Source organism: Oncorhynchus gorbuscha, linkage group LG06 (assembly GCF_021184085.1).
Source record: "Oncorhynchus gorbuscha isolate QuinsamMale2020 ecotype Even-year linkage group LG06, OgorEven_v1.0, whole genome shotgun sequence".
Classification (NCBI taxonomy): domain Eukaryota; kingdom Metazoa; phylum Chordata; class Actinopteri; order Salmoniformes; family Salmonidae; genus Oncorhynchus; species Oncorhynchus gorbuscha.
In genome coordinates, this window is record NC_060178.1 from 22,794,857 (window position 1) to 22,812,198 (window position 17,342).

The window sequence follows — 17,342 nt, forward strand, 5'->3', positions numbered from 1 at the left end:
CCTCTGCTGATATACATCCTGCTGACTCCTCTGCTGATATACATCCTGCTGACTCCTCTGTTGATATACATCCTGCTGGCTCCTCTGCTGATATACATCCTGCTGACTCCTCTGCTGATATACATCCAGCTGGCTCCTCTGCTGATATACATCCTGCTGACTCCTCCTCTGCTGATATACATCCAGCTGGCTCCTCTGCTGATATACATCCTGCTGGCTCCTCTGCTGCTGATATACATCCTGCTGACTCCTCTGCTGCTGATATACATCCTGCTGACTCCTCCTCTGCTGATATACATCCTGCTGACTCCTCCTCTGCTGATATACATCCTGCTGGCTCCTCTGCTGATATACATCCTGCTGACTCCTCTGCTGCTGATATACATCCTGCTGACTCCTCTGCTGCTGATATACATCCTGCTGGCTCCTCTGCTGATATACATCCAGCTGGCTCCTCTGCTGATATACATCCTGCTGACTCCTCTGCTGATATATATCCTGCTGACTCCTCTGCTGCTGATATACATCCTGCTGACTCCTCTGCTGATATACATCCTGCTGACTCCTCTGCTGCTGATATACATTCCTGCTGACTCCTCTGCTGATATACATCCTGCTGACTCCTCTGCTGCTGATATACATCCTGCTGGCTCCTCTGCTGATATACATCCTGCTGACTCCTCTGCTGATATACATCCTGCTGGCTCCTCCTCTGCTGATATACATCCTGCTGACTCCTCTGCTGCTGATATACATCCTGCTGACTCCTCTGCTGATATACATCCTGCTGACTCCTCTGCTGATATACATCCTGCTGACTCCTCTGCTGATATACATCCTGCTGACTCCTCTGCTGCTGATATACATCCTGCTGACTCCTCTGCTGCTGATATACATCCTGCTGACTCCTCCTCTGCTGATATACATCCTGCTGACTCCTCCTCTGCTGATATACATCCTGCTGGCTCCTCTGCTGATATACATCCTGCTGACTCCTCTGCTGCTGATATACATCCTGTTGACTCCTCTGCTGATATACATCCTGCTGACTCCTTTGCTGCTGATATACATCCTGCTGACTCCTCCTCTGCTGATATACATCCTGCTGACTCCTTTGCTGCTGATATACATCCTGCTGACTCCTCTGCTGATATACATCCTGCTGACTCCTTTGCTGCTGATATACATCCTGCTGACTCCTCTGCTGATATACATCCTGTTGACTCCTCTGCTGATATACATCCTGCTGACTCCTCTGCTGATATACATCCTGCTGACTCCTTTGCTGCTGATATACATCCTGCTGACTCCTCTGCTGATATACATCCTGTTGACTCCTCTGCTGATATACATCCTGCTGACTCCTTTGCTGCTGATATACATCCTGCTGACTCCTCCTCTGCTGATATACATCCTGCTGACTCCTCCTCTGCTGATATACATCCTGCTGACTCCTCCTCTGCTGATATACATCCTGCTGGCTCCTCTGCTGATATACATCCAGCTGGCTCCTCTGCTGCTGATATACATCCTGCTGACTCCTCCTCTGCTGATATACATCCCGCTGACTCCTCCTCTGCTGATATACATCCTGCTGACTCCTCTGCTGATATACATCCTGCTGACTCCTTTGCTGCTGATATACATCCTGCTGACTCCTCCTCTGCTGATATACATCCTGCTGACTCCTCTGCTGATATACATCCTGCTGACTCCTCTGCTGATATACATCCTGCTGACTCCTCTGCTGATATACATCCTGCTGGCTCCTCTGCTGATATACATCCTGCTGACTCCTCTGCTGCTGATATACATCCTGCTGGCTCCTCTGCTGATATACATCCTGCTGACTCCTCTGCTGATATATATCCTGCTGACTCCTCTGCTGATATACATCCTGCTGACTCCTCTGCTGATATACATCCTGCTGACTCCTCTGCTGATATACATCCTGCTGACTCCTCTGTTGATATACATCCTGCTGGCTCCTCTGCTGATATACATCCTGCTGACTCCTCTGCTGATATACATCCAGCTGGCTCCTCTGCTGATATACATCCTGCTGACTCCTCCTCTGCTGATATACATCCAGCTGGCTCCTCTGCTGATATACATCCTGCTGGCTCCTCTGCTGCTGATATACATCCTGCTGACTCCTCTGCTGCTGATATACATCCTGCTGACTCCTCCTCTGCTGATATACATCCTGCTGACTCCTCCTCTGCTGATATACATCCTGCTGGCTCCTCTGCTGATATACATCCTGCTGACTCCTCTGCTGCTGATATACATCCTGCTGACTCCTCTGCTGCTGATATACATCCTGCTGGCTCCTCTGCTGATATACATCCAGCTGGCTCCTCTGCTGATATACATCCTGCTGACTCCTCTGCTGATATATATCCTGCTGACTCCTCTGCTGCTGATATACATCCTGCTGACTCCTCTGCTGATATACATCCTGCTGACTCCTCTGCTGCTGATATACATCCTGCTGACTCCTCTGCTGATATACATCCTGCTGACTCCTCTGCTGCTGATATACATCCTGCTGGCTCCTCTGCTGATATACATCCTGCTGACTCCTCTGCTGATATACATCCTGCTGGCTCCTCCTCTGCTGATATACATCCTGCTGACTCCTCTGCTGCTGATATACATCCTGCTGGCTCCTCTGCTGATATACATCCTGCTGGCTCCTCCTCTGCTGATATACATCCTGCTGACTCCTCTGCTGCTGATATACATCCTGCTGGCTCCTCTGCTGATATACATCCTGCTGGCTCCTCTGCTGCTGATATACATCCTGCTGACTCCTCCTCTGCTGATATACATCCTGCTGACTCCTCCTCTGCTGATATACATCCTGCTGGCTCCTCCTCTGCTGATATACATCCTGCTGGCTCCTCTGCTGATATACATCCTGCTGGCTCCTCTGCTGCTGATATACATCCTGCTGACTCCTCTGCTGATATACATCCTGCTGACTCCTCTGCTGATATACATCCTGCTGACTCCTCTGCTGATATACATCCTGCTGGCTCCTCTGCTGATATACATCCTGCTGACTCCTCTGCTGCTGATATACATCCTGCTGGCTCCTCTGCTGATATACATCCTGCTGACTCCTCTGCTGATATATATCCTGCTGACTCCTCTGCTGATATACATCCTGCTGACTCCTCTGCTGATATACATCCTGCTGACTCCTCTGCTGATATACATCCTGCTGACTCCTCTGTTGATATACATCCTGCTGGCTCCTCTGCTGATATACATCCTGCTGACTCCTCTGCTGATATACATCCAGCTGGCTCCTCTGCTGATATACATCCTGCTGACTCCTCCTCTGCTGATATACATCCAGCTGGCTCCTCTGCTGATATACATCCTGCTGGCTCCTCTGCTGCTGATATACATCCTGCTGACTCCTCTGCTGCTGATATACATCCTGCTGACTCCTCCTCTGCTGATATACATCCTGCTGGCTCCTCTGCTGCTGATATACATCCAGCTGGCTCCTCTGCTGCTGATATACATCCTGCTGACTCCTCCTCTGCTGATATACATCCTGCTGACTCCTCTGCTCATATACATCCTGCTGGCTCCTCTGCTGATATACATCCTTCTGACTCCTCTGCTGCTGATATACATCCTGATATACATCCTGCTGGCTCCTCTGCATGGGAGACCTGCATCGATTCCCTATTAGTCTGCTCTGTATACACAGCACACACACTATCTCTCAGGTGATATATAAGATATATATAAGACACATACACACAATGCAGCTCAGGGGACCTTTCCTCTCCTCCCTTGCATTGTTCAATCTGTTTATTATGCTTTCTCTGCAAACATCTTCAGCCTCATCTAATCCTTCTATTACCAAGCAGCATCCCTCGTTCCTTCTCTTTCTATTGCATCACTCTAATCTCTTCAAAATAACAACATTTTTCTTCCATTTCATCACTCCAATCATTTAACAGCACGTTTTGCCTCTCTAAAAGCAAATGCTTGTGGCAAATAAATGTGCCTAATCCAGAACTGTACCTTCTCCATAAGCCCCAACCATCCCCCTCTTTTCAGGGACTTCCCTGTATATCTGTCAGTCTGTCCGTCTGTCTGTCTGTGTCGGTTTGCCTGTCTCTTTGTCTGTCTGTGTGTACCTGTTAGCGGGGGTGGAGAAGACTCCCAGGATGATGTCCCTGCCATGCATCCTGATGACAGGGCTGGTGGAGTGGAGCAGGTTGAAGTAGAAGTGGGAGTCTCCAGGGACGGAGCAGTTCAGTCTGGCTTTCAGGAACGAAGTCCACTGCTTCTCCAACACCCTCTGAGAGCCCCCCAGGTCCGCCTTACACACCCGAGACACCCGAGACACCTGTACCTGAACACACATGCACGCAAGTACGTGGAACAGACAGACCAGTCAATGACCTCGCACCAAACTACATATCAATGACCATGTACAGAGTTTTCCACGCTGGGACAGTTTAAAGCACACATTAGATTTAGTGGTTGATATATTCATGGGCTCATATTCATTAGCAATGGTATATTGGCCATATATCACAAACCCCTGAGGTGCCTTATTGCTACTATAAACTGGTTACCAATGTAATTAGAGCAGTAAAAATAACTGTTTTGTCATGCCCATGGTATACGGTTCGATATACCACGGTTGTCAGCCAATCAGCATTCAGGGCTCAAACCACCCAGTTAATAATCAGTTTTAGACCAAAAATAAACATTCTTCCAAAACGAAGACGAAACCCTTTTTAACAAGTTGGGCGATAAAAAAAAAGTATTTGCAATGCGTACGACCACATTTGACAGATCATTGTTTTAAAATGGTAAATTAATATGTATTATTCCAGGATATGTCAGTGCATTTCAAATGTGTTCTTTGAACAATCTCAACCCACACAACTGTGGTACAGTGTAAGTCTCCACTTACTGGGAGCCGTATAAACATGCAGCACGAAATGCCTGCGCCAGCACATTTCCACCAAATGTGAATAGCTCATTTATTAGATAAAAAGGCTTCTTGTTACTGTCCTATTTTTTCATGAGCACGTATCCCAAATCTGATATGACTGATGCCATTTGGAGCTGTTATGAAAACGCATTTCCCCAGTCTAATTCAGACGCAAGGTTGTTCGCATAGCCCACTGTTATTATATTAGATATGCTACAGCACAGATACACAGGAACACAGATACACAGAAACACAGATACACAGATAAATGGAAAAAGGTCATCAGAAGCACTAGGCTGGTATTGACATCTGAATAATTACATGAGATGGAACATCCATGCAGGCAGACACACTACACACAGGGGAGTGTCCAAAGCTTTACCAGTTTGTCTCGTACCTTCTCCAGATAGTTAAACTCCACGGCCATCTCTCTGAAGAAGAAGTAGATGTGAGGACCCCATTCCACTGAACTGACGAAATAGGGCTCTGGAAAAGGAGGGGAGAGGACCATGTTACACAGCAATAGCTACTGTAAGAGCTATCGGATGCCTCCCTAAATCCCAGCCACAAGCACCAGGGTTGTGTTTAGTATGCACCAAATTAGGGCAAATGGATGGAAATAGAGGTGTCTGGGAGGTGGCTCATTTTCGTTGTCAGTTTCAAAACATTCTTGTGTCATGCCTACTGAACCCCATCAGGCATAGCCCACAGGCACAGAGCAGACTAGAGCCCTGGCTCCTCTGACATCAGCAGGGATGTAGTGAATCTGATCCAGATATTGATCCTGATACTAAGTGATGTGGACATAAACACATCACCTTTAAACAACAACAACAGAGACAATACATACACACACACACACACACACACACACACACACACACACACACACACACACACACACACACACACACACACACACACACACACACACACACACACACACACACACACACACACACACACACACACACACACACACACACACACACACACACACACACACACACACACACACACAAATACCAATAAATATATACACACACACGCACACAGATACACGCATGCACGCACACACACAATTGCACACACACACACGCGCACAAACAAATACACACAAATAAACATGTTTAACCGAGGGGCGTACCTCTGAACCATTTGGAGTCGTGTTTGACAGTGCGGAGTGCAGGATTGTCCCCCAGGCTACGGTAGATCACTGCATCTATTGCCAGGAAGTCCGTCACAGTGGCCGTAAACAGATTCCCCTCTGGCAAAAACACACACCAGATCAGTGAGAATGGGAAATCGAGACAGTTACAGCTCAACCTATAAAGAAATTGCAGAGGATAGTTTATATAATGACAGTACAGTACACTAATCAATGCATATGACTGTTGACCAATGAACAATGTATAATTGGAGGACAACACACCCCAGACAGTGACGAGACAGCCTATAAGGAGGAGGTCAGAGACCTGGCCGTGTGGTGCCAGGACAACAACCTCTCCCTCAACGTGATCAAGACAAAGGAGATGATTGTGGACTACAGGAAAAAGAGGACCGAGCACGCCCCCATTCTCATCGACGAGGCTGCAGTGGAGCAGGTTGAGAGCTTCAAGTTCCTTGGTGTCCACATCACCAACAAACTAACATGGTCCAAGCACACCATGACAGTCGTGAAGAGGGCACAACAAAACCTATTCTCCCTCAGGAGACTGAAAAGATTTGGCATGGGTCCTCAGATCCTCAAAAGGTTCTACAGCTGCACCATTGAGAGTATCCTGGTTGCATCACTGCCTGGTATGGCAACTGTTTGGCCTCCGACTGCAAGGCACTACAGAGGGTAGTAAGTACGGCCCAGTACATCACTGGGGCCAAGCTTCCTACCTTTCTAGGACCTCTATACCTCTATACGCCAAGTCTAGGTCCAAGAGGCTTCTTAACAGCTTCCACCCCCAAGCCATAAGACTCCTGAACATCTAATCAAATGGCTACCCAGACTATTTGCAATGCCCCCCCCCTTTACACCGCTGCTATTCTCTGTTATTATCATCTATGCATAGTCACTTAATAACTTTACCTACATGTACATATTACCTCAACTAATCAGTGCCCCCGCATATTGACTACCGGTACCCCTCTGTATATCGTCTCGCTATTGTTATTTTACTGCTGCTCTTTAATTACTTGTTGCTTTTATTTCTTATTCTTATTCATATATATTTATTTATTAAATTGCATTGTTAGTTAGGGGCACATAAGTAAGCATTTCACTGTTAGGTCTACAACTGTTGTATTCGGCGCATGTGACTAATACAATTTGATTTGATTTGATTTGAGATAATTCCAGTTGTCACGGATCCTTCCGGAACTGTCATTACGCACACCAGGTCCCTATTCCCATTTGATTAGTAATTGTATAAGTGTGCCCTTTGTTCACCATTGTCCTGTCGATTATTGTTCCAATGTCCGTTGGTCGTGTGAGTACCTTTGCTGTGTTGTTTTGGCATTCGAGCCACTTGTATTGTGCAGAAGATTACGGGTCGAGTGCGATTGTGTATTTATTCGAGGTACTCCTCGCTCTTTTGTTTGGGTCTCAACCCTGTGTTTTGTATCGTGTATGTTTTTTCTTAGTCCCCGTGCCTATGCATGGCACGTTGTAATTTGGGTAAATAAAAAAGCCTATTACGCATTCCTGCGCCTGTCTCCCGACCATTTATACCGACGTGACACCAGTGGTGCAGAGTGGACAAATTCACTCTATTTCTACTGCCCAGTAATCTGTAATAAAGGCTTCCTATTGTTTCAGCCACTGCCATTGTTGACGTGGTGATGGGACCCTGCTACAGAATGAGGTATTTAAAGCAATGATAGTGTTTTCTCCTCACCGGCGAACAGAGCCACGTTGGCATGTTTAGGGTCATAGGGGCAGCGGGCCATGCCACTGACCGTCTCTCCCACCATCTCCAGTGTGTCTCCCTGAAACACACACACACACAGTTCACTATATAGTGTTGCTGGGAAACAAAGAGTGAAGTTTACCTTCACATACAGTAAACATATTTTTTAACTCTGCATAGTTGGGAAGTGGGGAAGGACTAGTAATCAAGCACCCATTGTACTTGGCGCATGTTACAAATAAAATGTTATTTGATTTGACATACATACCGACAGATTATGGCATTTAGTATATATTATAACATATTCACAGCATTGTTATTCTCCCTCTACAATCGTGCAAATACTGAAGACAACAACAACAACAGGAACAAATACACACAAACACAACCTTTTGAAATGCATGCAGCTAAACAACCACAGGCGACACCGATTGAAAATAAATTAAATAAACGAAACACTGTGGTTGTCATTAAAACCAGCTATAAATAAACCCTAGGTGTGCTAACTAGTCCCAGGAGAAGCCCTGAGGCCGTCAGCCCTACACAGGTTCCACTGCTCATTAACAGCCAGAGATAATGGGCCAGGTATAGAGGAGGGAGTCAGTGTGCTGGTATGTTGGAGATGTGACAGACTGAACATAACACTTCTCTGAAAGCCTTTGACACTTAAACTGGATGCCCCTATCCCCCATCTCCTTCCTCCTTCCCTCCTTCACAAGCTTTTTCAACTCGTTAGTCTGATTGGAAGAGTCTGGATGTGGCTGTAAAACGGAGCAGGTAGATAAGTAGCTCCGGGGTGTGCTCTTCCAGGACAGAGTGTATGACCGGGGGGGAGCAACTCCAGGTACATGAGCAGTGCAACCACTTAGCGTTTTCCTTCTACTTGCCTGCCTGGGTTTCACCAGAGGCGAAGAAACGAACCAGCCAGACACATCATAAGCACAGCCTCCTCCTTGGTTCCAGCTGACCCTCTCCCAGCCCTCAACTCTGCACTATGACCATCTGTCTCTGCCGCTCTACAAAAACAACCTCCACAGTTTAACCGTGGTGCAATAGCTATTGATATCTAGCCGATATCTAGCCTCTCTCTGTCTCTGCCTTAGGTACGAAACAAATGACAGAAAACAAGTTGTACATTGGTGAGTAAGCAACATGCTTAATCATGTTTGTGAGCGAGCTCCAGATTCCAGAGAAAAGGAATAGTCCATTTTTCAACGATGCACCAATCATTAGGCTTGATGCATGGCTGGACTGCTCACAGGTAGAGATGTGCTCAGCTTCCCCAAGCAGCAATGACTGCTGTTTGAGTTTGACAGACAGCGTGTGTGTTCTATAGGTACTCACAGTATAGTTGGCACACAGCGGATTGAAGGCGTTGGTCCCACAGACAAACAGACCTCCTTGTCGACTCAGCAAAACCTTCATGAAGTTCCGACACTCGTCCTGATAAGAGAGAGAGAGAGAAATGAGGAGGTCCTAATCAGAGTGGATAGTCTATGACTTATTATCCTATTGCTAGGTGAAATGGGGCTTCTAAATGCATGATGGGAGGAATTATCACATCATTAACACTGTCAATCTCCTCATTACTCAGCCCTACAGAGGTTCCCAGTCTGCCCGCCTGTAGCATCAAAGACTTTCCATTGGCTCACACCAGCTATTGATTGACAGATGGAAAGTAACTTTGTACTTTCAACCACCACTCACTTTACTGCGGTGGTACAACCCTTATTACCATGATTACCATGTTAACAAGCAGCGCAGCAATCACCAGCAGATCCAATTTGTAATTGATAGTTCAACATTTTATTTATGTAATCTGTGTGAGTGTGTGTCAGTGCAGTGAGTTGTATCCCTGTACATCTAAATCCCTAGTGGCCTGTACCCCTCTCGCTCCCCTCTCCTGTCCAAGTCAGCGTGGCTCCAGCTCCAGCTCCTGGCCCTGTGCCTGGCGTCTCAGCCCCTCCACCACGGGGGAGCAGAGCCACTGATGTCATTGGAGGGAAAGGGGGGTGTGGGGATGGGAAAAGGGGGAGGGCCATTCCAGATGGTCCAGCCCCAAACAGGGTTCTGTTTATCCACGGTGGAGCAGAGTGGCCCGAGCAGGAGCGCCGGGGGGCAGCAACGTGTGTTGAGTGAGGCGAGGTTAGAATTCCCCACACCGCTGTGGTACCAGACAGGGAGACGTGTGACAGCCACTACTAACTGCATACTAAATCATGAGAGAGTGTGTGTGTGTGTGTGTGTGTGTGTGTGTGTGTGTGTGTGTGTGTGTGTGTGTGTGTGTGTGTGTGTGTGTGTGTGTGTGTGTGTGTGTGTGTGTGTGTGTGTGTGTGTGTGTGTGTGTGTGTGTGTGTGCGCGTGCGTGCGTGCGCGTGCGTGCGTGCGTGTGTGTCACTGCACAGATTCATTGTTCGTGTCAGTGTGATTTGCATGTTTGTTTTTCAGTGGGACTGCGGTCTATAGGCTGAAAGCATAAAGCCAGATGTAACACATTACCTGCTAAAAGACAGAACGAGACACAGCGCCAAAATCTCAGGTAAGATTGTACAATAAATACCATTCACATGAAGTGTGGGCTTTTGGCATGGCCCTGCAACGTAAATTGAAATACAGGATGTCTGCCATTTAAACAACAGGGAATTATACTGTTTGGAAGCCTCTCGTCTCTTGCATCATTGTGTGCCGTTGGTGTATCACTTTATTCGCTTGAATGGTGTTTCGCTTTCATTCTTTTTTTATTTTATAATCTGCCTCCATATACAGATTTGATTTGTCTCCTGTAGTAACCCACACAGCCTCGTCAATCCATCCCCCTGTTTCCCTCCTCTCTCCAATCTCACCATTTCCTCTCCCTGGACACACTCCAGACCAAGCACCACCTGTGCTGGCTGGCAGTTCTTTCACGTGACCCACATCCAGACGATCGCAGCTCTACTTCTCACTGTTGGTGTTACACCACTGCATTATTAATACAGAGCAGCCTGGATGAATTGCGCAGTGTGCCGCACATATGAATACAAACATAAACATGGTGGTATTTGTGGTATGGTGTGTGTGTGTGTGTGTGTGTGTGTGTGTGTGTGTGTGTGTGTGTGTGTGTGTGTGTGTGTGTGTGTGTGTGTGTGTGTGTGTGTGTGTGTGTGTGTGTGTGTGTGTGTGTGTGTGTGTGTGTGTGTGTGTGTGTGTGTGTGTGTGTGTGTGTGTGTGTGTGTGTGTGTGGGGGGGGGGGAGCACACACACACACACACACTGAGGTATCCTTCCACTGCAGACCTCTCTGTTGATTTCCAGTCTCTAGCCCATCGCTCAGTCAGTCTCAGACAGACCCAGACCCAGACCTCACTCAGAGGAACAACAACCCTCTGTTACAACAACACATCTGCTCACAACAACCCACCGCAGTCAGAGAGCATTACAAACAAAGACTTCCTCCACCTAGACTAGTGTATCTGGCTTCCATTGATCTAATCCTCCTGATGTTGAAATTGGTTGCACAATTGCACACTTCACCAGGGTGGCACCCCTTATTGTAAAGCAACAGTTTGTTATTACCTAAGCATAGAAACTCAAGGAACCTCTAAAAGAAACCAACTTCCATGATGTTTTTACTAAACTGAGGAAGAGCTAATGAGCACAGCCGAGTTTAGCCAGGCACAAACGACACACGTCAGCTACGCTGCTCCATCACAGGGTAATATTTAGCAAACAGCTTCTCAGTAAAACCTGAAAAGTTTCCGTAGCTCGATTGAGTCCATCACTGCTGGGATGAGGCAGAGCAGAGGTGTCTTGGCCAAGTGCTCCAGAGCCAGAAGTCTTCCCACACTCCAGCAGGCTACTCGTGTCTCTTCCTCTCCTCCTCTTTGCTCTTCTCTCACCTCCCTCTCATTGGGTGAGCCACGCTTGACTCTGATCATCAGCAGCAGGCCTGTCATTTCATGGCAACAGTCTGACTCAGACTTTGACGTAAGGCAGAGTGACTGGTGCACGAGCAGGCGGTGGGTGAATGCGGAGGAACAATTAACAGCAGTGCTAAATTAGCACAAATTTGCCAGTACAAAAGCACTTCCTGCCCGCGTTCTCTCTTACTCAGCATGCTAGTACTAATCCACATCCCCTCCCGAGCTTGTCTTGTCTCTCGCAGAGACTGTTTGATGCTAATCCTGAGTGAATGCACTACAGGCCAGCATCAAGATCTCCCCTGAAGAAGAAGAGGAAGAGGAGGAGGGAGAGATCCAGAGATGAATGAAGACAGCTTTGTGGCAGTAGTGGTTAGGACAACTGACGGGTGACCTGGAGATTGCAGGGCCAGCTCCCTGTCCAGTTCACTGCGGTCTATTCTTGACCAGAACAACCCAAATTACTGCAGTATGTGGCCTGCTAAGAACTCAGAAACATGTTCACCACAGGGAGGAGGTCAGAGACCTGTTAGTGTGGTGTCAGGATAACAACCTCTCCCTCAATGTGATCAAGACAAAGGAGATGATTGTGGACTACAAGAAAAGGAGGCCCGAGCCACGCCCCCATTCCCATTGACGGGCTGCAGTGGAGCAGGTTGTCCACCAGCAAACTATCATGGTCCAAACACACCAAGACAGTTGTGAAGAGGGCACAACAACGCCTATTCCCTCTCAGGAGACTGAAACAATTTGGCATGGGTCCTCAGATCCTCGAAAGGTTCTACAGCTGCACCATCAAGAGCATCCTGGCGGGTTGCATCACTGCCTGGTATGGCAACTGCTCGGCCTCCGCCCGCAAGGCACTACAGAGAGTGCCTTGCCATCCAGGACCTCTATACCAGGCGGTGTCAGAGGAAGACACTAAAAATGTTCAGCCACCCTAGTCAAAGACTGTTTTCTCTGCTACCACACGGCAAGTGGTACCGGAACACCAAGTCTAGGTCCAAAAGGTTTCTTAACAGCTTCTACCCCCAAGGCATAAGACTCCTGAAAAGCTAATCAAATGCCTATTTTTAAACTCCTGCTACTCTCTGTTTATTATCCATCCATAGTCACTTTACCTCTACCTACAAGTACATATTACCTCAATTACCTTGACTAACCGGTGCCCCCGCACATTGACTCTGCACCGGTACTGTAACGATTGTCGTTGGTGGAAGAAGGTGAGGACCAAGGTGCAGCGTGGTACGTGTTCGGCATTTTATTAAATAGAACTGAACACTAGATAACAAAGTAACAAAAGGCACAACCGAAACAGCTCCGTCAGGTGCAACACACACTACACAGAAAATAACTACCCACAAACACCAGGTGGGAACAGGCTACCTAAGTATGGTTCTCAATCAGAGACAACGATTGCCAGCTGCCTCTGATTGGGAACCATACCAGGTCAAACACATAGAAATAGAAAACATAGAACACAAAACTTAGAATGCCCACCCCAACTCACGCCCTGACCAAACTAAAATAGAGACATAAAAAGGAACTAAGGTCAGGACGTGACAGGTACCACCTGTATATAGCCTCGCTACTGTTATTTTATTGTTGCGCCTTAATTATTTATTTTCTATTTTTCTTTCTTTTTTCTTTTTTCTTTTTTACTTCAGTGTCTTTTAGTAAATACTTTCTTAACACTTATTTGTATTGTTGGTTAAGGGCTTGTAAGTAAGCATTTCACTGTAAGGTTGTTGCATTCTGTTGTATTCGGTGCATGTGAGGTTGTTTTGAGCGAGGTTGTTTTGAGCAGCCGGAGAGCTGCTGTATATAGGGCATCTTCAGAGATACTATATAATAAACGTACCATGAGCTGTGGAACCATATCATGGTTAGACTGATCTTGTCTGGTATAGAGGACTGAAATGCAGACCCCCTCTGAGAGTGGGTATCAACAACATATTGATCAAACAATCTCACTAAGTGCTGCACATATCAATGCAAACCTGCTCTTTAAAAAAGTCTATATGGAATTTCTTTGTTTGCATACTGACTGGCCTTGCCCTTGTGCTTGGCATTGAGCCAGCCCCAGCTGGGGAGTCTCTCTCTCTGTTTCTGAGTCAAGGCTGCATACAACTGAGACAGTCTCTAGGGTTAGGAGAAAGAAATAAAGAGAGAGAAAGAGGGAGAGAGAGAGAGAAAGAGGGAGGGAACCCATCTGCATTCAGCTGGACAATAAAATGGCTCCTTTAAAGTCCACCAGGAGGACGAAGGATGTTGAATTTCCCACCCAATTATGAGAATATGCCCTTTCTGATCAACCAACCAGAAACATTTAATTACAAAACCAATTAATTTGGTGGCGAATGTATCACATCTGACAAAACCATCCCGGGAGCCGGACAGGACATTTGCAGGTGGCGAAGTGGATAAGTGGATGGTGTGGATGGTGGAGGAGGGTGGCGTAGGTGGAGGAAGAGGGTGGAGGGTAGAGAGTGAGTGGAGGACAGGGGCCTAGAGGACAGAGGTGTGTGTTTCTACGTGTACATGTGTCCGTGGGTGAAGGCTAAGGGGATGGTGTGGATGGTGGAGGACAGGGGCCTAGAGGACAGAGGTGTGTGTTTCTATGTGTACATGTGTCCGTGGGTGAAGGCTAAGGGGATGAGGGACCTGGTGTCATTAGGGGGAGGACGGCCTTTTATTCTTCTCAGTCAGGCCTGTGGGCAGCCAGGTGGGAATGACCCCCCCCCCTCTCCCCATAACCACCTTTGTCTCATTTGACATTTTAATAACTTAGCAGACGCTCTTATCCAGAGCGACTTACATGAGCAATTAGGGTTAAGGGCACATTGACAGATCTTTCCCCTAGTCGGCTCGGAGTTTCGAACCAGTGATCTTTCGGTTACTGGCCCAATGCTCTTAACCAGTAGGCTACCTCCGCCACCTTCCGCTCCCTATTCTCCGTTGAGCCTTCGTCTCGGGGTGTCTCACACAGATTTGATGTCAGGTGTTATTTTCAGTGTTAAGTCAGTCTTTTTTAGCTCTCCGACACAGACACCTTTCAATAATGCCCTGGTCGGTTTGTGTGTGGGTTGGTGTGTGAGCTAGGAGAATGTGTGTGAAGTCAGAAGAGAGAGGCACTGATCCGCCCGCTATGTGTTGGTGGGGGCAAGAGAAGTGCAGAGGAGGGAGTGTGGGTGTGTGAGAGATAGCTGAGGTAGTCATGCGTGGGTTGGGTTGACTGTGGGGACTGTTTCACTGTTGATTCTTCGCCACATCTCAGCTCAACTCCTTGATTTAACCCCCCCCCTCCATTTTGTGAGGGCACACACCACAACTGGAATGTCCTGCGATGTGACCATGTTCATAAAGGGGGTGGGACGGCTAGACCTCTGAAGTGTGTAGTGGTTTAGGTGAACAGGAACACTTGGGGTGGCACATGGTGGTGCCCCCTCCTCTTAGAAGAGCCAGCAGAGTGCCAGCAGAGTGCCAGTCAAACTTTTGGCACCATGAATGCCCGGCTCCAGGTGGCAAGGTGGGGCCTGTGCCATGTTTCAGTGTGTGTGTGTGTGTGTGTGTGTGTGTGTGTGTGTGTGTGTGTGTGTGTGTGTGTGTGTGTGTGTGTGTGTGTGTGTGTGTGTGTGTGTGTGTGTGTGTGTGTGTGTGTGTGTGTGTGTGTGTGTGTGTGTGTGTGTGTGTGTGTGTGTGTGTGCATTCCCCAGCTCACCTCGTGCTTGCCCTTCATCCTGCAGGTCCTGATGTCGTTTTTGTTGGACTCCCATGTTCTCTTCTATAACAGACAGACATTGGCATTCCAACCGTGTCAGTTACGCTGGTTAGACTGTACTGTAAGATGTTAATGAGGCGTGTGCACGGAGAGGGCCTCACCTTACTGTAGAACATCTCCTCTCCCGCCACATTGTCCAGCTCCACACGGAAAAGGTCATCTCTGACAGACAAAGAGCACGGCAGTCAGTCAACAGCAAGACAAAGCTAGCTAAGTCTTAGACAAGCACTCAACTGTATTCCACACGCTCTCACACATAGCAGCAGTAGAAATACTCCACGATCCTATGGACAATTCTGGACATGCCACAGAATAATGGTTGGATTAAATGTTTGAATCTTCTTTGTCTGTTCATGCACTGTAGGCTATGAAATCTGTTGGCTATAACTATGTAACAATTTACAATATATCTGAATAAAACAGATTGGGATTCAGCTCTGTATAATGGGACACATTTCAGGGTATGGTTGATAAATATACATTTTGAATTGCATAATGGACATTTTTGAATTGCATAATGTTTTTCCCCTTGGTTTACTTTGGTCTCATTTGAGTTCACTTGCAGTAAAGTTGGTTTTGCTGGGAGGCCTGAATTGTCTCACTTGGGAAGAAATTGAATTAATGGATGATTTAATCAGGAAGTTTGCTTGCATTCTTAACCCACCCCCACACAGACAGCACACAATGCTAATGGTCCCATCATATAATACCATGCATTCATGCTACTCACTGCTAATAAATTCATAATTCTTATCTATTTTATTTGATATTTTTTTATTTAATCTTTATTTAACTAGGCAAGTCAGTTAAGAACATATTTATATTTACAATGACTGCCTACCCCGGTCAAACCCTGACCCGGGCAACGATCGGCCAATTGTGTGCCGCCCTATGGGACTCCCAATCACGGCCGGTTGTGATACAACCTGGAATTAAACCAGGGTCTGTAGTGACACCTCCAGCACTGAGATGCAGTGCCTTAGACCGCTGCGTCACTCGGGAGCCCCCTTGCCGTGCCTGTGAAAGGGCCTTTAGAATCTGAGTTAGGGTAGGAGCCTTAAGGAAGATGCTAACAGCTGATGTTGCATATTGATCAAGGCCCTGTATCTCTGGTGAATAAGCTGGAGAGGCTCTGCTTGTGCCAAACTCCTTTCAGACACCAGGCTTTGAATGTTCTAATCTGTAAATCTGCCAAAGCTATGTTATTGCAGCAGTATCGATCTTATCTCCTAGATCTGCCTTCCATCTGTTCTGCCTTACTCCTCAGCAGAAGGCAGGTTCTCTGTGTGTGCGCATGCTCGTGCGCGTACACCTGCGTGTGCGTGTGTGTGTGTCTTTGGTGAGGGGAACAGGGTAAGCCTAAGCGCTCCTCTACTGAATTATTCACCGGTGGTTCCTCTAGGTTTGCTAGAGAGATTCCCTCCCTAGGTTGCCTCCCTCACAATACAGGACGGTGGCTAAGTGATGTGGGTAGAATTACCATCCACTTACTCTGTGCCTCACTCATTGGGCTGGGTCAAAGTTTAAGCAGCCTACAAACAATCAAGTAGGGCAGTGAGTGTGGCGTAATCGCATCCAGAGCACTTCAGCCCTGTCCAGTATTAACATATGAAAATGTGAACAGGCCTCTCAGTGGGTGTGGCTAAGCTTAGGCTGCTGTGGTTTGAAGAGGCCAGTGAATATTGTTCTACGTCTCGTGTCTCCGTCGGGCTGTTAGATTGACCTCTCTGCTTTACTGTTGCATTTTACATTGTCTATGTTGCAGGCGGTTCACACGGCAGGCTAGG

At 47.2% G+C, this 17,342-nt stretch overlaps 1 protein-coding gene across 5 annotated transcripts in view; it reads right to left on the minus strand.

The window, feature by feature from the left end:
* The window catches only part of LOC124037706 (semaphorin-6B-like), a 164,724-nt gene that overhangs the window by 49,715 nt on the left and 97,667 nt on the right, over positions 1 to 17,342 (minus strand). For 4 of the 5 annotated variants that reach the window (XM_046352684.1, XM_046352688.1, XM_046352686.1 and 1 more), the window contains 7 exons: positions 15,657 to 15,717; positions 15,496 to 15,558; positions 9,220 to 9,318; positions 7,864 to 7,954; positions 6,123 to 6,242; positions 5,373 to 5,461; positions 4,167 to 4,384 (listed from right to left, as the gene is read on the minus strand). In XM_046352684.1, the coding sequence (XP_046208640.1) occupies positions 4,167 to 4,384; positions 5,373 to 5,461; positions 6,123 to 6,242; positions 7,864 to 7,954; positions 9,220 to 9,318; positions 15,496 to 15,558; positions 15,657 to 15,717 (741 nt within the window). The remainder of the gene's footprint in view (positions 1 to 4,166; positions 4,385 to 5,372; positions 5,462 to 6,122; positions 6,243 to 7,863; positions 7,955 to 9,219; positions 9,319 to 15,495; positions 15,559 to 15,656; positions 15,718 to 17,342) is intronic. The other variant, XM_046352685.1, reaches the window with a different exon arrangement.